The sequence below is a fragment of the Monodon monoceros genome, unplaced genomic scaffold (assembly GCF_005190385.1).
Source record: "Monodon monoceros isolate NGI ecotype Baffin Bay Population unplaced genomic scaffold, NGI_Narwhal_1 Super_Scaffold_14, whole genome shotgun sequence".
In the NCBI taxonomy this organism is placed as follows: domain Eukaryota; kingdom Metazoa; phylum Chordata; class Mammalia; order Artiodactyla; family Monodontidae; genus Monodon; species Monodon monoceros.
The window spans coordinates 23,064,391-23,087,859 of record NW_021703770.1 but is presented as its reverse complement, the minus strand read 5'-3'; the positions used below and the strand labels follow the sequence as shown (position 1 = coordinate 23,087,859).

Sequence of the window (23,469 nt, the reverse complement as noted above, 5' to 3'; positions counted from 1 at the left end):
TAAAAGTCAATTTAAGATTAGTGAGTAGAATACTGAAAATGATAACTAAGCACACAAATCTACTAGCAGCTTTGTACTACTGTCTTATAATGCAAAACAACCTATCTAAAGATACCAGTTTCATGAAACCGTACTGCATAAAACAAACAAAATACCATTTTATTTTTTAAGATAAGAGATCTATGTTTGTTTTTTTCTCTCCAGGCTGTACATTTAAATATAAAATAAGTGCTACTTTATTTCTATTCAGATAAAGAGTAGAAGACATCTTACTGAAAGATTCCATGAATCAAACAGAAAGGATCACCACATGAGTCAAAGATGATAGTCTTTTGAATTTCTGCCATGCCATCTGCCTTAATTCATTGAAGAGGGAATCAGAGCCATAAAATTATGTGAGTGGAAAACTCCACAAGGAAAGGGGTGAACCCAGAGATAAAGAGGCTCTACAACAGCTAATTATTTTCAATAAAAATTCCTATTTCTGAACTACACAAAAATTTTAGAAATTTAAATGGAAACTCAGTAAAATATAATTGCAAATTTAAAAGTGACACTGGTTGAAACTGATAAGATTTGAGTTACTGATAAGATTTGAGTTATTTTTAATAAAATAAAGGAAAATAAGTTTCTTTATAAACATTTTACTTTTAAAATATAATGTTTTATGATGATAACAGATATGATAGACAATATATTCTATCATGACAGATGTTAATACAATGCATAGCTTTAAAAGCAAATTTGCATTCATGTTTCCATTCGAATTAACTACTTTACGAATAGAAATTATAGGTTTTTCTATAGTGGACTTTGTGGTCCACTATAGTGGTTTTTCTACAGTGGACTTTGTCTAAAATCTTCACTTCTAAGTTACAATCTTAGGAATTTTTATTACAGTGATACCCAATACAATATTACAAATACAATCACATTAATCTGTTGCTATTACTGTGAGAAACATATTGATAGGGCATCTGTAGAAAGGTTACTGGTCTCCAAAGTATAAATTGTTGAAATTTGTATTCCAGAAAACAATATGTAGTCTAATACTATTTTAGGTATTAACTATAAGCTGCCTAAAGTCATCATATTCAATTTACAAAGTGCTTCAGCTGAAGATTATTAAAAAGGAAAGCACTAAAAAAAAAACAGATAAATGGAAATATTTAACTGTGGCAATATTCACTATTCTCTGAACAGTAGCTAATATACTGCTAAGAATGAAATGAATTATTAACACAAGTAGTCTGAGAATAAGTGCACCAAACCCACAGAATATTACTAAACATTGTAGAACCTACATTTTTATTAATAATGCATCTTCATAATAATCAAATTCTAAACAAAGAGTTTTTTCAAGTTAATATATCAAATACTATATCTCACTTATTCAAAACTTATACCTGTAGATAATAATACTAACAAAGTTAATGAAAGTAACATTTGCAAAAACACTGTATATGGAAATGGATTTCGATTGATGAAGAGCCTATTCACAACTGCAGTTTTCTGCAGTGTTTTGTGGTACATATTTAGGTAGTATGTTCAACTACTGAAGCACTTTATTAAAGGTAAATATTACACCTGTTACACATTACCTTTTAGAGGTTAACAATATTCTTTATTCTGGACAGTGTACTACAAAACTCAACTAACTTTTATACTGTAATTTAGTTATGATCACAATATTGCCTCAGCAAGAAAATGACCACTTTTGCTTATTCAAATTACCATGGGGTAATGCCAAAGATATTTTGCCTCTATGATAAAATGCAGTTGTGTATACCAAAATCATTTTACACATCAAAAGAGGCAGAGGTATTCATTAAATATACCTTGATATGGAGCACTAAATCCACGGTATCGGTGATTGCTGTCTGTAACAAAATGCAGTCTGAGCCAGTTTTTGTTGCTGATAATTGGTGGTGGTATATTCATTCCAGATAACCTGAATTATGGAAGACAACAAAAAAAATTTAAAAAGCTTTTAAGTAGTAAACATTTTCACTGAATTGGGACCCCCCAAAATGTCTACTTGTATACAATATTCATGACTTTGCCTTGCTAACTTTTTAAGGACAAGTGAAATAGTTATTTTATGCATCGAGAAGTCAATCATAGAATAGTGTAATTCCAAAATAAACTATTCCAATCAGCTTGCATATATTAGTAAAATCAACTGTAAACTGCATATAATTTTGATTCTCCAAAAATAGACAATAACAGAGCTGACAGTGCTGGTCACAGCATAACACATGTATGTATCAATACAGTATAGTTACAAAACAGAAAGACTTTAAAGCAATTGATATACTTTTTCCATTTAACATATTTTCAGCATTTCACATTCAATGGAAGATTTCACAATTTCAATTCATAGAACAAGCACTATTTTAATGTAATTTCACAATATTGTACATTTAATGATTAGCTCTCATTATAATGCATACTTCTATAAGGCTCTGGAGGTCTGCTCCAACTGATAGATAGAAAACAGACTGTACTTTGTATATATAGTCACCACATATCTAGTCACAAAGGTAGCACTACATAATCTCCTTAAAGCAAAAATTTTAAACTATGCCCCAGATACTGGTCACAATTAATAGATGAAATAACTCTCTTGCTCTCTAATCTTTTGAAGATTTCCAGCAAAGTAGTTTTGCTGATTTAATTCAACAAAGGAATACCACCCCTACATACCTAACAATTTCAATACTAGGTGTGTGTTATAAAGCCAAGGTAAAATACTCTCAAAAGACTATTACATCATGAAAGACAGTTTTAGAATAAGGTTTCCTAATAACCAGTATATGACATATCTTTCCCGTTCTTCAAAGCTTACACTTTTCTTCATAGGAAGGCAAACTAGACAGCTGGTGTGTGTGTGTGTGTGTGTGTGTGTGTGTGTGTGTGCGCACATGTGTGTGTTGGGGGAGATGATTTCTTCTCTCAGTGCTTGGCAGTCATTCATTCTAGGGGACAGGTAGGGGAGATTGGAATATCCACCCTTGCACATGTAATCAGCAGGTGTAGACACAGTGATGCAAAAACCCTTTATCCTACATTCTCCTCCTTTATTTCCTAAAACTCACTTTTCCTAGGATATTTGGGAGCTAGCCATCACTTTTAGTAGATGACCACCTGCCATAGCATAAAAATATGAATTCACATTTATTTTATCATTGTGCCCATGAATGAATAGAATGGGCTTGGCAACATTACTGTGTAATCCAATTTTTTTGGATTCTAACATGAACAAGTTGGGTTCTATCCCGTATATATATTTCTCCACCAGCTTTGGAATGAATTTTCTTTAATTTTTCCCCATCAATGCCTTATTTCCTCTCTTCATAGGGGTGACTGTTTACTAGTCAAGCCGGCTGTTTTTTTCATATCTGAATTGAGTAAAGACAGACATATAACATACCTGTATAATTTTAAAACTCAAGTTTTAAAAATTTACTGCATTACTTTCAGAAAATGCAGTATCCAGGTTATCTTTACTTTTGTTTGCTTGTTGGTTGGTTTGGTTCAGACAGCAAGTCAATGAAAAAAAAAACAAAACTTGGATTTGGTACAATTATATTTGCAGTACAGTAGCATGTTTTATGCCAGATTTTGATTTACAATTTGATTCTTTTCAATTCCCCGATTTAATGAGCATAAACATCCATTAGGAAAAGTTTAAATTATTTCTGACAGGCTGCACACATTTCTAAATGTAATGAGAGTATAATACATGAATGGTTGTGAAAGACTAAAGAACAGAGTTTGGAGAATGGTCCATAAAAAAATCCAACAGATGAGAAGCAACACAACAAGGACATCACGAAAAGTGTGAGAGGAAAGAAGACGAAACAGTCAATGAAAAGGATAAACTTTCCATCTTTCTCAGGAACATCACAGATAATTTGAGTAAGAGAGTTTCGTAAAAGCAAGTAATAGCTACTATGGAACTATAGTTTTTAACCTGAATTCACCTTCAGGAATTGAGAAAGATAGAACTGAAGATGTTACAGAAGCAGCAGCTAGGAAACACAATGTATATTAGGTGGAGCAAAAATGGCAATTTAACAGAGGTGGAACTAAGAGGATATTCCTGACAGCCTCAGTGCTTATTCTCATGAAGTATAACTGTGGATAAGCCAAGACACTGAACTAGAAATAGAAAGCAAGTGCACCAAAGACTCATTTGCCACCAGAGAATGAAAATAGCTTCACTTGTTATAAGGGAATCACACGGACCTTCCTGACTGTGGTAACTTAGTATTGCTCACTATTTAAACATGATTTACACAGTATGACTTTGTGGCTTATGGAGCAATCTAGTAAATGAAGTTACATGTATCTGCAACACATTTCACATGTTATCAGGAGGTATGAGAAATGGAGGACTAAGATGTGCCAACTAGAAAGATTCCATTAAACTAATTAATTGAGATAATTAATTTCTTAAATACTAAAGGAGATATTTCATAAATATAAATCACTGTTAATCCTATATGACATTACTATGGTCATTTGAAGGTAGGCAATATGGATTCATTCTAGTATAAAGCCAGTGAGAATCACCCCTTAGTACTGAAAAGATTAAGTATACTCAACAATTATTAATTGAGCACTTACTATATGACAAACACTGATGCTAAGGGTTGGAAATATAATTGTAAACAACACATACAAGATCTGTGGTCTTACAAATAAAGAAGGTAACATAAACAAATGAGTGAGATAATTTCAGAAGGCGGCAAATGATGTACCAAAAAAAAAAGAGTAACCTGATAAAGAATGTCTAGAAATGAGGTTTCAATTGGTCTATTACCTTCTCTATTTTACACTCGAAATAGCCATACTCATGATTATATGTCACAAATTACTATACTGGATTTTAGGAGAATTATATCAATGAAAATAATCATAATGATAAATGTCATAAATCTGTATCCTACAACAGTTATCTGTACCCAAAAGGAGTTTAAGACATGGCTTTTGTGTAATTAATAAATTTGAATGAACACTGTAAATTAACAATGATATAAAATTTCACTCCATATTCAATATAGAATACTGAAAATAATACAGTGTAACTGGCCATAATTAATCTTTGCTAAATTTATTTTTATTTACATCATTTTCCACAGAAACAGTAACTAAATAATAAATTGATATTTAAAAATAATGCAACATTTTCTTTTACAGATAGTACCTTAGAGAATATGATCATAACCCTTACAAGATTTTTTAAAAAATCAAGTGTAAAAATCCTGAGAGAACCAGAGGTCTTTACCATTTTTTTCAAAAGTCCCTAGAACTACTATGAACTTACACCTTTGGTTTATAACTCTCTTGACAGGTACTCATTGCTGTCATCTTTGACTTTGGTTCTCAACTTTCTCAAAATTAACATTTGCAACAACAGGTGTCATCTTTAGTGGCTCTAACACCTATTTTTCAATCTGTCCAGTTCCCTAAGATCAGTCAAATCTAATGATCTGTTTTACCTCTTCTTTAGTACCTATAGACAGCCAAACCTAAACCCATGACTTTTCAAATAATCACCTGCCTGACTCCTGTCATAGAGTATTCTGCCTATGCTTTCCTCTTAAGAGTTTTATAGTGCCTGGCCTTACATTTAGGTCTTTAAACCATTTTGAGTTTACTTTTGTGTATGGTGTTAGGGAGTGTTCTAATTTCATTCTTTTACATGTAGCTGTCCAGTTTTCCCAGCACCACTTTTTGAAGAAGCTTTCTATTCTCCATTGTATATTATTGCCACCTTTATCATATCTAAGATGACCATATGTGCATGGGTTTATCTATGGGTTTTCTATCCTGTTCCATTGATCTATATTTCTGTTTTTGTGGCAGTACCATACTGTCTTGATTACTGTAGATTTGTAGTATAGTTTGACATCTGGGAGCCTGATTCCTCCAGCTCCGTTTTGCTTTCTCAAGATTCCTTTGGCTATTCGGGGTGTTTTGTGTTACCATACAAATTGTGAAATTTTTTGTTCTAGTTCTGTGAAAAATGCCATTGGTAGCTTGATAGGGATTACATTGAATCTATAGATTCCTTTGGGTAGTATAGTCATTTTCACAATGTTGATTCTTCTAATCCAAGAACATGGTATATCTCTCCATCTGTTTGTATCATCTTTAATTTCTTTTATCAGTGTCTTATAGTTTTCTGCATATAGGTCTTTTGTATCCTTAGGTAAGTTTATTTCTAGGTATTTTATTCTTTTTGCTGCAATGGTAAATGGGAATGTTTCCTTAATTTCTCTTTCAGATTTTTCATCATTAGTGTATAGGAATGCAAGAGATTTCTGTGCATTAATTCTGTATCCTGCTACTTTACCAAATTCATTGACTAGCTCTAGTAGTTTTCTGGTAGCATCTTTAGGATTCTCTACATGTAGTATCATGTCATCTGCAAACAGTGACAGCTTTACTTCTTTACTGATTTGGATTCCTTTTATTTCTTTTTCTTCTTTGATTGCTGTGGTTACAACTTCCAAAACTATGTTGAAAAATAGTGGTGAGAGTGGGCAACCTTGTCTTGTTCCTGATCTTAGTGGAAATAGTTTCAGTTTTTCACCATTGAGAATGATGTTGGCTGTGGGTCTGTCATATATGGCCTTTATTATGTTGACGTAAGTTCCCTCTATGCCTACTTTCTGCAGGGTTTTTATCATAAACAGGTGTTGAATTTTGTCAAAAGCTTTTTCTGCATCTCTCGAGATGATCATATGGTTTTTCTTCTTCAATTTGTTAATATGGTGTATCACATTGACTGATTTGTGTATATTGAGGAATCTTTGCATTCCTGGGATAAAACCCACTTGATCATGGTATCTGATCCTTTTAATGTGCTGTTGGATTCTGTTTGCTATCATTTTGTTGAGGATTTTTGCAATTATGTTCATCAGTGATAAGGCCTGTAGTTTTCTGTTTTTGTGACATCTTTGATTTTGATATCAGCATATTTGGTGGCCTCACAGAATGAGTTTGGGAGTGTTCCTCCCTCTGCTATATTTTGGAAGAGTTTGAGAAGGACAGGTGTTAGCTATTCTCTAAATGTTTGATAGAATTTGCCTGTGAAGCCATCTGGTCCTAGACTTCTGTTTGTTGGGAGTTTTTTAATAACAGTTTCAATTTCAGTACTTGTGATTAGTCTATTCATACTTTCCATTTCTTCCTGGTTCAGTCCTGGAAGGTTGTGTTTTTCTAAGAACTTGTCCATTTCTTCCAGGTTGTCCATTTTATTGGCATATAGTTTCTTGTAGTAATCTCTCATGATCCTTTGTATTTCTTCGGTGTCAGTTGTTACCTCTCCTTTTTCATTTCTAATTCTGTTGAAATAGGTTGCAGATGGATTCATTATAACCACATTTTCTTTGACATTTTAGGGATATGTGTTTATGCATTTGTATGCATAAACTACTATTCAGGTATATTAAGTAGTCAGGGTTGACAGGTTGGATATTATTAAATTAAAACTTCTGCTCGTTGAGTGGAGCTGGGTGTTAGCATTGAGATGGAGGTCGCTGGGAGGGCTTTCGCCATTTGATATTATGAGGAGCAGGGAGCTCTCTGGTGGAACAATATCCTGCACTTGGCTCTCCCACCTCAGAGGCTCAGGCCTGACACCCGGCCAGAGCACCAAGACCCTGTCAGCCACACGGTGTATAGCACAGGGAACTACATTCAATATCTTTTAATAACCTATAATGGAAAATAATCTCTCTAGTGCTGATAAGCAATTCCAGAAATTCTGTTCTTGAGACAGGCTGAAACTGCAATTAAGTCTTGGTTTGCTGCCCTGGGGGCTAGTGGCTCTATCTTGAGCCTGTTTTTCTTTCTTCTTCACACCGCGAGCCACGGAGGCAGCGTAGAACTAGACCAGCTTCCAGGACTCATCCTGACAGGTGCGACTCTTCTCCGACTCTCACGGGAATGAGGTTTGGCTGCCAGGCGTTCTGCCTGCCAGACACATGGTAGCATACAACTCTCCACTGCTTGGCTCGGCCACTTTGCTGTGCTGCTTGTTTTTCAATGCTACCTAATATATCCAAATTTTCTACTCAATATCTCCACTTGGGTTTCAAATAGGTGTCTCAAACTTAAAGTCTAAATCAGAATTTTTGATGTCCCCTTCACAAGTATGTTTTTCCTCTATTCTTCAATACTCGAATATACTTCAATATTCGTCAAATGGCACCAACACACATGAGTTGCTCAAACACTTAAGTGTCATCTTTTAATTCTCTATTCTCCTCACTCCCAGAAGCCCAATCCATTTGCAAATCTTCTTCTGCCTCTAAAATCCATCTTAAATTTGTTCATTATTTTTACTGCTGCTTTTATCATAATAGCCAGGTCCCCATGGTCTCACATAGACCCTGCAGTAGGGTCTTCTTTTGATTCTACTGAGCATTCCTACAAACTGTTCCTTATCCAGTAGCCAAACTGTTCTTTTTCCAACCTACTTATTACTGCCATGCTTAACTTTTCATTAAACTTGAATTAAATTTGAACTCTTTACCCAGGCCTCAGAAAGCCTGGAAATTCCGGTCCTTGTCCACCCTCCTCGTTCATCTCACACGAAGCAACTTTACCTTTAGTACGTTCTAGCCACACTGACATTTCTTTTTCCTTAAACATGGGAAATTCTTTGCCACCACAGGGCCTTTGCACTTAACATTTGCTAAGTTTTGAATGCCATTTCTCTAGATGGTCCTCTGGTTACCTAACCTCATCTTTCATTATTCAATCAAGAGTTTATTCCTCATATGACTGTACTAGGTTGATCCATATCAGGCCCTCCCCATTCTAGCACATGATGCTACCTTAATATTCACATTTTTTTCAGTTTTTGAGCTGGTTCTTTTATTTACTAATTTAGTAATTTCAGAAGCCCTTCCTTTAGAGTATCAGATCCATGCAAGCAGAGACCTTGTCTATCTTGATCACCAATCTACCTTAGAACTGCAGAGTAGTATAGAATCCAATTTAAATGAATTTCTTAAAATTCAATTGAATAGAAACTTTAACATCAATTTATACTTTAAAAAGAAAATTTAGGTCTTCTGTTTCAGTCAAAAATATGTACGTCCATCAGGCATTCTGTGACAACAAAGTAAGATTCTCTATAATCTAAAAGTTACCAGAACATGGATCTATAATAATTCATAAATATTTATGGAACTATAATTTTGGTCATATAATTATCATGTACTATTACTCAAATCATAAATTAGAAAAGACACAATGAAGTTATCAATAAATAATTTCATTAGAAATAGCCATAAGAGAATTTTCAGTTATAAGTAATGTTAATAAAGATGAAAAAAAAATGTATGACAACCAAGAATCCAATATTTCATAACTAAAATAGAAAGTTTTTTAAAATTGTATCCTCCTTCATACCTATATAATAACTACTTCAAAACTACTACTCTTAGATGCAGAGGAGTGAACAGAATTAAGTACTCCAAGGCTGAGTATCTAGGATGTGAAACTTTTTTTTTTTTAATAAAACTGCTCATTTTGTTTGATAGCTGAAGTAATGAACTAAATAGTAATATGCATTTTGTCAACACATCTTCAAACATTTTGATTTTCCTATTATGGAATCACTAAAGAAAAATCTCAGCCATGTTTACCTGTTAAGGGGATTATTTTAATGAGTTGATAGGGATTTCTTTAAATTGAACTCACTGTTCTTGGTAAAATGAATACTTTTATTGATATGGAAATATTTTAATTAAAATATTAAAATTCCATTGAAAATTCACATTATTGGATACACAACCTTCTTTTAAATAAATTTCATGACTTTTTATCAGGAAAACTTGAAAATCATGATCTAATTCTGTTTTTATTGTTATTTTTAATTAGTAGACTACTTTCCTCTGAATATTAGCTAGTTTAGAACATCAGGTATTCTGTGTTCCATTAGAATATCGCCTGAGCTTTAAATATTTCCACTTAAAAATTTAATGAAATAGCTATACTTTAAATAAAATTCAATTATTATGTTTGTAAAACATTTTGTGTAACATATTAAAATTTTCATCAGTCTGTGTTTTTTTCTTTCAAGCCAACAAGGAAAAAACTTAACCTCTAATCCAGGATAACAGAGAGAAATATTGGAAATAAATCCCTCAAGTTCAGTTTGTCTAATACTGATATATGATCTGGAATATGTCAATTCATCTGTTTCCATTCCAATCCCTATGTTAAAAACATGCACTACTGGGCTTCCCTGGTGGCACAGTCGTTGAGAGTCTGCCTGCCGATTCAGGGGACATGGGTTTGTGCCCCGGTCCGGGAAGATCTCACATGCCGCAGAGCGGCTGGGCCCGTGAGCCATGGCCGCTGAGCCTGCGCGTATGGAGCCTGTGCTCCGCAACGGGAGAGGCCACAGCAGTGAGAGGCCCGCGTACCACAACAAAACAAAACAAAACAAAACAAAACATGCACTACTAAAATGATATGCTTAAAGATGCTGAGTTGAATTAAAAAAAAATGGAAATATTTATATTATAATTTTATAGTCAAATATTCCCTTAAGTACTCTTTCTACTTTAATTAAAATTATTTTATAAATCTAAAGAAGAAGCTTCCCTACTGATACCTGTAATCCAGTATCTTCTCATGGCTTCACTTATTTGAAAATGCTGAATGAGCCAAAATTATACTTTTGCTCTATGGTGGGTTTTTAATTTAAAAATTCAATACCACCTACAAAAAAATTCTACACACTCAAAGTTTAAGAAAAGCATATTGGAGATAATATAAACTTCAATAAATGATTTATAAGTATTCCAGATTAATAACTAACAAATTACATTATAGCTAGCATAGTGAAAGGTAAGCAGGGTTATAATCACCTGGAAATTAGCAAATTTATTCAAGAAATTACACAGGGCAACATTAATGTTTTACAATACATAGCACAGAGTCTACTCATGATCCCCAGAGACATTCACAATGGTTAAAAATCTAAACAGTTTGGAAATTAACAATAAAAGCACAAAGGTCCATCTCTCTAGGCAACTCAAAGCAGATTAGATGATTTTATTCTGTCAGATTATATAAGCCAAAATTTACATTCCCATCACTGCATGAAACAAAGTCTATTAGATTTATGTTTTGAGACATAAATCTAGCACTTGGAAAATGGAAAGATTTATTTCTGATTTGGCCTCCATATGTAACTGTCTAATCATAGTGCCCTGATAACAGCTGTCCTTCAATTATTGCATCCTACTTCCACAGTCTCCAGTCTACCCATTTCCCCTCCTACTTTTTAGATACTGCCTTTGTTTCAGGACAATAAATGCTTACATATAAATTAGATAAAATTTTCCCTGCTGATATTTTTGCTAACTACTGATTCACTAAAAGAAAACTACTACTTAAAATTGTATTTGAAATTCCTTTGTCGCTTACTAAATTCTAAAAGTGGCTATTGGCTGAAACGTTTAAAAGAACCTGAGACTGTAGCTATATGGAAGATGAAGGTATTACTTGCTAACTTGAGTTTCAGAACCATGAATCACTTTGGAAACACCAGTTATTCTTTAAAAAGTCTGATTTACAGAGAACAAAGAAGAAAGAGAGACAGGGATTTAGACATGGGCTATCACCTTTGCTTCCAGGTTTCTACTGGCAACATTTGAGTTGGAAACAGAAACAGGAACTTTCTACTTGAACTGCAGAGGAAAGCAGAATCCATTTCTCGGAAGCAGCTAGGGACTCAGCATAAGATAGAGTTTAGTGTAATACTTTTTTGCTTATAATAAGATATACAAGTTAATTAAGGGTAATTAACCTAGCAGTTGGTTCTAAAGACTACAGGGCCTTGTTTTCTTGCCAAGGTTTATGTGGGACTCTGAGGGCTGCAGGTCCTTGGAACAGAATACCATAAACCTGAGCTTACTTAATTCGTGACAAAATACAATTAAACCATAGAAAAAATTGTGATACTTCTCCCACCTATTTGTGCCTATTTAAAATCTTTGATTTTAAGCTATGGTATTCATGTATTTAAAAGAAGTACTACGTATTATAAAGAAACATCATTATATTTGTTTTAAAAAAAATGGAAATGGAAGAAAAGGAGGTTGTACCAAATTATAATGCAGAAAATGTGCAGTTGGCCCCGTGGAAAATATCTCCTCTTCTCTTCCATAAGGCCATAACTGTTATTTCTTTTTAACTCTCTGTCAGCTTCTCCTCAGTTCCTTTATGGTCTCATATTTCCCTGCTCTCTAATGTTTAGAGTCCCATGCTCACTATTCTTGTGCTTTGGAAGGTATCCCTGAAAAACCTTCCTTACTTCAGAGGTTTCTGCATCAGCTTTATGTACAGGATGAACTTTAGTGTCAAACAGACTGTACTGGAGTGTTAGAGGGACCATCATCCACATGGATACTAAAGTCATCCACGATAACTGTTTGAATCACAATGCAGAGCAAATTTGTGAGTTTGCAAGTTAAGTCCTAGGAACATGACGTGGAATTACAGGAGGAAAGGAAATATGAGGCTGAGACAAAAAAACAAACATATTTTCCTGTATTTTGTAACTGACGGGAAAGAAATAAATGGAATTAACTGTTCACACATTTCAAATGGACTTTTCTCATAAAGTTCTTTTAATTTTTAACAGCTGGTTTAGTTCCCTATGTATTTTTGATATTTGATTCCTATAGCTCTAGAATTTATACCTCTAGAATTATGTTCATGTTTTATAGTGGAAGCACATTTATTCAATATCATTGGGACACGTGAATGAAAAGTTAGTGAGCAGGGTATCAAATACTCTGTAAAACGATCAACAAAAATTTTAAATACTTTATCTTAAGATATGTAGATGTATACTCATTCACTGATCTTCTGATATAAACCCAAGAATTTTCCCTTTAAGTAGATATCTAATAATTATAATTGTAATTAATTCCTTATATATTCTTTATACATAATTCATGATATACAATTTCTTACCATTCCAATTTATTTAAAATTGAATAATAATTAAATACACCTATTAAACAATCTCAGTTTTAAAATGCTTCTCTTTAATATTATTATTTCTACTATTTTTCTATTGTTTTCTACTTTTAACTATTTTCAGTTATTGTATTCCTACCTTTAAAGGTATCTTGTCCATACTCAGTTTATAGAAATTTTCAGTGATCCATCCTTATTAAGTTGTCCCAAAGCATCCAAATTGTTTTCATACAAATAATTTTCACTGTTTATTCACTGATATTTCTTCAAGAAACATATATACATATTCACACTAATTCCCAAACCTATGGTCTGTGAATTTGTTTTACAAAGTTGTATTCACTGAATTCATCTGAAGCTACACAAAAGTATTTTCTACTTTTGGAGGTGGTTTACATACATATATATGAAAGGAGGTATACTTTATTACAGATTTAGTGGCTTCTGATTGTCATATTGTTAAAGGCCAACTTACAAGTAAGAAATAATTTGAATAATAATTTTGACTGTTTACATAAATCTGACTAGAAAAAGACAAATGAAAACAAAGCTATATACCCTACAGTGATAAATTGAGATTAGAATTCAGATTTTCTAAAATCCTTTGAATTTGTACAATAAGGATAGAATATTCTGCCTTCTTCCATCATACTTTTTATCCAACTGATATTGTCATTGCTGTGACACTATAAGTTATTTAGTTAAAGCATATCTTCACTTCATGGATATTCATTTGAAAACTCTACTGATTTAAAATACATGTTACATTTTATACTAAAAATACCATGCTCTATATTTAACACATGTTTTGTTTTCTGCATTGTCAGATTTAATTTGGTGATGAAAGTGCAACTCAATCCATGTCGGACTCACTATTTATACACTTGGTTTCCTTTGAAAATCAAAACCCTGACCTAGAAAAACAAGCATGCTGTTCAGGGACACCATCTTATAAGTTTGGTTGTTAGCCACCTGCTGTTCTCAATAAATCAGTCTGCAAACTACTGATCCATGTCACAGCATTTTCACCTATTTGTGGAAAGAATTGCTTACAAACCCACCATTCTTCCACTGAGTTTGTTCAGTTGAAGATATCCTACTTCCTTTAGGTCTAATTTATGTTTATAGACTTTTAAATGTAATATTGTAATAAGTATTAGTTAAAATGGTATATTAATAGGCTGTTAAGTACTGTTATATGTTGTAATATATTAAAGGACTTACCTAAATTCATTGCTTAAATGATATTATTCATTATAACTATAATGGTAGAGGCTTATTATAATCAGTATATTTTAAAATCACTTCCATAGTTTTACATTATACCATTTGCTTTGTCTTCAATCTCAAACACTGTTAAGTAGCTTAGATAATTACTTAGTCCTTGAAATGGTGGATTAAATTTAAAATAAATCTATGAATACAATTAGTATGCATCAACAAGTTCCCATTTTTTTCATTTTGCTAAAAAATATGTATAAATTGTTTTGTTCTTTTTTGTTCCACTTTGCTTAATGTATAATCTACTTAACATGTTTACAGAGCAAGCACCCCATAAGGAAATAATAAACAAGTTACACAGAACTTGAGATTCTTTAAAAAGATATGTTTCTTTTTAATTGAATTACTTAAGCCCTACCTTACTCTTCAAAAGTCTATGATACTCTTATCCATAATACCACAGGATAAAACTAAGTTATCAAGGAAACTAGTAAAGGGTATTTAATAAACGAACAAGATAAAGTCATCCTCAGGTGAGCTGGAACCCCTGGTCCAGCTTGAGAGAATTTGCACATCTCTTCACAACCATATTCAGTGACAGGAGGTTAATAGCTTGGTTAGCATGGAATTGGAACACTTCACAGATTAGTAATTTTTTTCCTTTATTTTGGAAGAGGAAGTTTAGTAGCTTATCACTAAGGCCGTCCCACCTCTGCAAGTCTAGAAAATATTCTGGATGTACTCTATTATACAGACGAAATGTTCGACATGACAAAATTATGTACCATAGAGTAGAGCCACCATAAGTTCAGCTTGGATGCTTTTTAAAGTAGTACAGCTCACTATGTTTAATAAATTATCCATACAATGATTATTTCTAAGCTATGTGATTTCCTGCTGTATCTTCCACAATAAGTTAGTGAAAAATACACAAATATATAATTGGTGATCTAAAGTTTTTGGATATAAATTAATTAGGTATCTGTAAATATATACCAAACATAGTGCTTTGGGCTTGTTTAGATTTTAATAAGCTATTTTATTTGGCAATAAAAAGTAGCTGGATATGTTGTTTATTAGGTCACCCTTAGTTTGTAACAATAAAACCATAAAACTATCTAGAAAAAATGTATCTTGCTATTTTAAGTTCCAAGTACATCAAAAAACTGTTTCATGTCATTAAAGTCCAAATAAGAGACACGGGATGAGGGACAGAAATATCCTGTTATTACTTTATCTGGTTTCTATAATACATTCCTTCAAACACTCCATTATGATGTCACGAAGAGTTAGGAGATATTACAGCATGAGTAGCTGAAGTTATGAATTAAGTTCATAAAATTTAGAATCAGTAGTTTCCATATCAGGTGAGAAATGCATATGATTTATTAGTATTGGTATCTATTATGTAGTCAATACTCTATATTATATTATGGTTACATTTTATAATATATACTATGTTGCTGTGTATTATATATAATAATATATTAAATATTTGTATATATACATATATACTTTGTAAATGAATAAACAAATAAGCAAACAAACAGATATTGGCAATGAATACTCAATTGTTTTTTTCCTGATAGATGTGCAAATTTAGAAAGCATGGAGACTTTTGTTCTGTTCTTTCTTGTCTGAAGACCAAAAGCCCAGGCAAAAGCAAATCATCTTGCTCTGTATTTTGTGTTATAGAGTAATGATCAGCAGTAGAATAGCCAAGTCTAAATTTTACCTGTTTATTTTACAGTATATTGGGATGAAAGTCCAAGACATGCAATGAATTAGGGAAGAAATGACACTCATTTTCAGCAATGTGATATGGGGGTTAAAACCAGGTTTCGTATCTCAGCCCCGGAGATTACTAGCTGGGTGAAACGGACAGGGCAATTACTATTACAAGCTTCAGGTTCTTCATCCACAAATTTTACAGGAATTTCAAGATTGTTGTGAGGATTTTAAAGGTTTTAGCATATATCTTAGAGGGAAAAAGTGATTTTAAGTATTAGGTCTAGGCCCTATATATAGTTTGTTGTGGAGGGATAAAGTAAAGAGTGAGGAGGGGACTGTGGTAGAGAACTTCAGTTTAAAAAAATGAAAATAACAGATGCGATACACTATCTAAAACACAGATAAGATTAAAGGTGTGTTTGGCCAATCAGAAAGGGAAAATTTTAGTTGGAGTGACAGAATTCTTTCCAAGGCATTTATTTAATTTCAGACTTTAAAAAAATTAATTGAAGTATAGTTGATTTTCAACATCGTGTCAGTTTCAGGTGTACAGCAAAGTGTTTCTGTTACACACACACACACACACACACACACACACATATTCATTTTCAGATTCTTTTCCATTACAGCTTATTACAATATATTGAATATAGTTCCCTGTGCTATACAGTTGGTCTTTTTTATCAATTTTATATAAAGGAGTGTGTATCTGTCAATCCCAAACTCCTAATTCATCCCTCCCCCTCCTTCAGCCTTTTAAATCAACTGTGCCTTGGATTCTAGCTTTCACTATATCAGAGAAGAATCTATAGTATACCTTGTTTGGACTTGTATTCCTACTATAAATCTGAGAAAACAAGCCTCACAAACATCAATCACATATGTTATATGGAAGGATAAACCAGAATCTGTCTTCGTTCCTGATTCTAATGTACAGGACTAAATTGTGGTATAAGAAAAGAATCTGTTGACAAGGGTCATCTAAAAATCATGAACTATCTCTGAAGAAATGAATAGCTGTTGGTTTAAATTCTCACAGGTCAGGACTAAGGAAAATGCTTCTTTGTAATGCTGATATACTATCCCATAATAAATTAGGTATGGGTGGGGAGGAAATTAATGCCATTTTCTTTATTTCTAATGGAAGAGAACAGCCTCAATTTGGGTCAGTCAATGTTAAGGCCTGAATCCTAAAGGAACATTTTTTTATTTTCTAATAATCCAAGATCGGTTTTTGCTTCCTCTTGAAATGGCAAGGAAGGAAAAAGAGAATTCCAGCATTGGTTATCTTCTTGTGCTCCAATAGTTTACCTGGGAAAGATGAATAAGTGAAATTTTCTAGATCCCTTTAATCCTCACGTTCTCTCAGTATCCAGATTTTTCAGTAATGATCCAGTCTAAATGGAAGTCACTGTCCCTACTCTAAAATGGAATTCTACAACTCTAGTCTGTTACTACCCCTGGTTACCTTATTCTTGTCTATCAATAATGCGCCAACAAAGCAGAAGGATACTCTCTTACAATCATGAAGATAGGGAAGATGTCCCATAATGAATTTAGAAGCACATGTCCTAGTTTAGACAGTCAAGTGCCTTTTACAGTTTTCACTTAAATCAAGTAGAAAAATTCTATGACCATTCCTTTTCAGATGAAGAAAAAAATAGGTTAACTAACTATTCAAAGACACATAGCTAATAATTAGTAAAACAGGGCTTGAATCTAGGCCTGTCAGTTTCCAAAACTTCAGCACTTAAAACTACTACCCCACGCCTCTCTCAGGAATATTGGCCAGAAGGTTCAGCAAGGCCTTAGCCCTTTTCAAAGTCTATTGGGCTTTTTCTCCTATAATGTGACAGATGGCCTATTTGCACAGATGACCCTCAAATCAGTAGCTATTTACATCTGAGTCTAAGGATTTTATTTAAATTCGTTGTTGCTGAAAGTACATTTATTTACTTAAATGTTGAACTCTTTAGTATACTAAAATAATACATGTAAACCACTCTCCATATGGTCAGAAATTGTATTATCTTTTATTAAACATTGCTAGCATGTATGCCTAGTGTTTGACAAAAGGTGGATAATCAATAAATGAACATATACATATATTCTTCCCCTGAATGTATACATAAACAAATGATCATCTAGGAGAGAAAAAGAAATATGTGTGTGCATGCATGTGTATATGTGTGTGTGTGAAGGTCGTACTTATTTTAAAGTATAAATATATTAGTCAAAATAGGCAATTTGAAGGCATTCTGTTTGAGCAGAAAACTATTCAAAGTTTAATCATGAACTTTTGTGGAAATCATACGTTAACAGGTAGCAGGTGAAATAAACCAACAAACTCTTCGAATCTAATATTCCAGTAATTTTTTAAAGATACATTAGAATTGTTCGAAAATCTTAAAGAAGCTTGAGAAATTACTACAAAAACCACTGGGGTGAGTGGGCTGTCCATACATTGCTGCCATTATAAAAAGGAAAATTTTAAAAGAAAGAATAGGCTAACTATAATACAATTGTATGAATAATAATACACAGATTAAACCACTGTCAAACATTAAAAGCAAGAAAGAATAAAAGTTAAAATGAATGAAGAATAACTTTGAAAATTAGATTTAAAATGCAGATAAAACTCTAAATCAGTAAAATCAGATATTAGGTACATAAGAAAAATAAATTTTTATGTTATTGTTTACATATATACCTATTTTTATAATCATATATAGAAATAAATACCTCTGTTTAATGATTTTTTACTATTCAACCACTTACAATATATGGAACATTTTCTTAAATTTAAACAAATTATTTTTCTTCTCTGTCTTAGTTCTTAGCTCTTTAGAGATAATGTTTATTCTTTTGAATGTAACTGACTTTAATATATTTTTACAAAGATAGTCACTAAGTCAATATTTCTTTCATATTTTTCTAAATCAATATGTTTAACCACATTCAGATTCATTCATTTGGTCTCTTCTCACAGTTTTTTATTAATCTACTTCATTCCCCATATCTCTGCAAATGTGGAAAACAAAGCTAAAGTTCTAACTGGATTCACATTCTTACACAACTCTACATTAAAGATTTAAAATATTTTTTTCTTATTTTACTTTACCATTTTTATTGAATACTGGTTTCTAACACTATATAAGTTTCATGTGTATAACATTACAGTTCTACTTCTATATAACACAGCATGCTCTCCACCAAAAATTTAGTTTCCATCCATCATCGCACAGTTGATTGACTTTACTCATTTTGCCCTATCCTCACCTCTTCTCCTCTGGTAACCACTACTCAATTCTCCGTAACTACATGTTTGTTTTTGTTTGGTTCATTCCTCTACTTTGTTTTTTTATAGTCAACATATGACTGAAGTCATACTGTATTTTTGTCTTTCTCATTCTAACTTACTTCACTTAGCATAATACTCTCAAGCTCCACCCATGTTGTGGCCAATGACAAGATTTCATCTTTTTATGGCTGAGTAGTATTCCACTATATATAAATACCACATCTACTTTATCCATTTATCTGTCAGCTGGCACTTAGGTTGTTTCCATATCTTGGCTATTGTAAATAATTACTGGATGAACATAGGGGTGCATGTATCTTTTCAATTTAGTGTTTTCATATTCTTTGGATATATACCCAGAAGGAGAATAGCTGGATCATATGATAGCTCTATTCTTAATTTTTGGGGGGACCTCCAGAATGTTTACATAGTGGCTGCACCAATTTACATTCCCACCAACAGGTTATGAGGGTTACCTTTTCTCCAAATCCTTGCCAACATTTGTTATCTCTTGCCTTTTTGATAATTAGCCACTCTAACAGATAGGAGGTATGATCTCATTGTTGTCTTGATTTGCATTTCCCAAATAATTAGTGATGTTGAACATCTTTTCATGTGTCTGTTGCCCATCTATATGTGTTCTTTGAAAAATGTCTATTCAGTTCCTCTGTACAGTTTTAATCAGGTGATTCATATTTCTGTTGTTGAGTTGTGTGAGTTCTTTATATATTTTGGATAATAACCCCTTATTGGATATAACATTTGCAAATATCTTCTCCCATTCAGTATGTTGTCTTTTTGTTTGTTGATGGTTTCCTTTGCTGTGTAGAAGCTTTTTTTTTTGGCCATGCCATGCAGCTTGTAGGATCTTAGTTCCCCAACCAGGGATTTAACATGAGCCCTCAGCAGTGAAAGCTCAGAGTCCTAACCACTGTACCAGCAGGGAACTCCCACAGAAGCTTTTTAGATGATGTAGTCTTATTTGTTCATTTTGCATTTGTTTTTCTTGCCTGAGGAGTCATATCTAGAAAGATATTACTAAGACTGGTGTCAAATAACATACCGCCTACGTTTTATTCTAGGAGTTTTATGATTTCAGGTCTTAACATTCAAGTTTTTAATCCATTTTGAGTTGATTTTTGTGGTTTGAAAGCGTGGTCTAGTTTCATTTTGCTGTGTGTGGCAGTTCAGTTTCCTTAACACCATCTAATTAAACAGACTATCTTTTCTCCTTGTATATTCTTTGCTATGCTTTTGAATACTAGTTGTCCATATATGCATGGGTTTATTTCTTGGCTCTTAATTCTGTTCCATTGATTTATGTATGTTTTTCTACCAGTACCATGCTGGTATTTTTGAATTGAAGTATAGCTGATTTACAATGTTGTGCTAGTTTCAGGTATACAGCAAAGTGATTCATATATATATCTGAATCTCCATAAATACATGTATCCTTTTCCAGATTCTTTTCCATTAAAGGTTATCACAAAATATTAAATATAGTTCTCTGTGCTATACAGTAGGTCCTTGTTGTTTATCTACTTTATATATAGCAGTTTATATTTGTTAATCCCAAACTCTCAATTTATCCCTCCCCTATCTTTCCATTTTAGTAACTATGTTTGTTTTCTACGTTGGTGAGTCTAGTTCTGTTTTGTAAATAAGTTCATGTGTATCACTTTTTTAGATTCTACATATAAGTGATATCATATGACATTTGTCTTTCTCTGTCTGACTTACTTCTCTTAGTATGATAATCTCTAGGTCCATCCACATTGCTGCAAATGGCATTATTTCATTCTCTACTATGGCTGAGTAATATTTCATTGTGTGTGTGTGTGTGTGTGTGTGTGTGTGTGTGTGTGTAGGTATACATACACACACATATACATATATATACCACATCTTCTTTATCCATTCATCTGTCAATGGATATTTAAGGTTTCTTCCATGTCTTGGCTATCGTAAATAGTACTTCTATGAACACTGGGGTGCATATATCTTTTTGAATTAGAGTTTTGTCTTTTCCAGATATATGCCCAGGACTGGGATTGCTGGATCAAATGGTAGAGACTCTAGTTTTAGTTTTTTTAAGGAAGTTCCACACTGTTCTCCATAGTGGCTGTACCAATTTATGTTCCCACCAACAGTGTAGGAGAGTTCCCTTTTCTCCACACCCTCTCCAGCACTTATTATTTAGACATTTTCATGATGGCTATTCTGACTGGTGTCAAGTGATATCTCATTGTAGTTTTGATTTGCACTTCTCTAATAATTAGTGACGTCGAGCATCTAATCATGTGCCTGTTGGCCATTTGTAGGTCTTCTTTGGAGAAATGTCTATTTAGGTCTTATGCCCAATTCTTGATTGGGTTGTTGTTTTGTGTATATATATATATATATATATATATATATATAGAGAGAGAGAGAGAGAGAGAGAGAGAGAGAGAGAGAGCTGTATGAGCTGTTTGTATATTATGGAATTTAATCCCTTGTTGTTCACATCATTTGCAAATATTTTCTCTCATTCCATAGGTTGTCTTTTCATTTTGTTCATGGGTTCCTTTGCTTTGCAAAAGCTTTTAAGTTTAATTAGGTCCCATTTGTTCATTTTTGCTTTTATTTCCATTACCCTAGGTGGCAGATCCAAATATATATTGCTGCAATTTATGTCAAAAAGTGTTCTGCCTATGTTTTCCTCAAGGAGTTTTATAGTACCCAGGCTTACATGTAGGTTTTTAATCCATTTTAAATTTATTTTTATATATACTATTAGAAAATGTTCTGGTTTCATCCTTTTCTTTCTTTTTTTTAATTGAAGTATATTTAATTTACAATCTTTCAGGTGTACAGCGAAGTGATTACTACACACATATACATATTGTTTTTTCAGATTCTTTTCCATTATAGGTTATTACAAGATATTGAATATATTTCCCTGTGCTATACAGTAGGTCCTTGTTGTTTATTTAATATATAGTAGTGTGTATCTGTTAATCCCAAACTCCTGATTTCCCTGCCCCCTCTAGTTTCATTCTTTAACACATAGGTGTCCAGTTTTCCCAGCATCACTTACACATCTTTTCATTTTCTGAGGGATTATCAGAATTTTCAAGTGCTAACTTCTATTTCCACTTTTCAAGGATATTAGTGCTTTATTCCATTCATCTGTGTTTATATGTTATGAACCAATTTATTTTCACTTAACTGGCAAAACTATATATATATATATATATGTATATGTATATGTATATACATATAAAATCAGGCAGTATACAGTGTTTACAAACACAAGAAACATTTATTAAACAAATAGTATGCTAAAACATTACTAAGCAATGATCTACAAATATAAAAACTGCTCTTAAGGAAACAGGGAGACCTACGTCATTAATAATTTGTGGCTAAAATGTCAGAAGAGAATTTTAATGAGTTACTGAAGAGGTAAGAACTCTTTAAAAACTGTCTGAATGTATAACTCCTAGCTGAATAAGTCATTAGTTCAGTTAACTGCCAGAATATTCAATTTTTGGTAAATTGGTAAATATTACTCAGGTATGAACAAGTACGTATTCCTGGTTCATCTCACAGTCAACTATGTCCTTAGTACAATGCAAGATTCTGGTGTGAGTATCACCAAAAAACAATGATTACATTACTTCAGACAAAAGAAAAAACATAAACACATGGCCATCAGTATTATCAATCCATACTGAACACAGAATTGTATAGAACTGACCGAAATTGCAGAATACAGATTTAAGAAGAATGTGCCAGTTTTTAAAGTTGGGAAAGTGATGAAATTTTTATACTTTAAAGCCTTGAAAGACAAAATGTATCTTGGTTGCATACATTATTAACACAGTTCCAGGCAAAATGGACTGAGAAATACATATATATTAACAGAAAATTTTATAGCAGAGAGAAACATTCAAAAATTATAATTTATTTTTGCGCTTTTCTAATATTTCACAAAATATTTCCTATATGACTTTTTTTCTTCTAAATTCAGCACCAGGAAAAGAGTGGTAGATGTGAGTTTATACATGGTGTGCTTATGATTTGAAAGCGTTAATATGGCTCTTCAACTTGAATAAATGGCCTGAGTAAATCTCATATACCATTTTCCTAAAATCACCCGGGCAACATTCTGCTTCAATGGTTTAAATGTACCCTGGTAGTTTAAAACATAA

At 32.8% G+C, this 23,469-nt stretch overlaps 1 protein-coding gene across 3 annotated transcripts in view; it reads right to left on the bottom strand.

Moving 5' to 3' along the window:
- The window catches only part of CSMD3 (CUB and Sushi multiple domains 3), a 1,080,114-nt gene that overhangs the window by 727,126 nt on the left and 329,519 nt on the right, over nucleotides 1–23,469 (bottom strand). For all 3 annotated transcript variants that reach the window (XM_029222726.1, XM_029222727.1, XM_029222728.1), the window contains exon 6: nucleotides 1,839–1,951. In XM_029222726.1, the coding sequence (XP_029078559.1) occupies nucleotides 1,839–1,951 (113 nt within the window). The remainder of the gene's footprint in view (nucleotides 1–1,838; nucleotides 1,952–23,469) is intronic.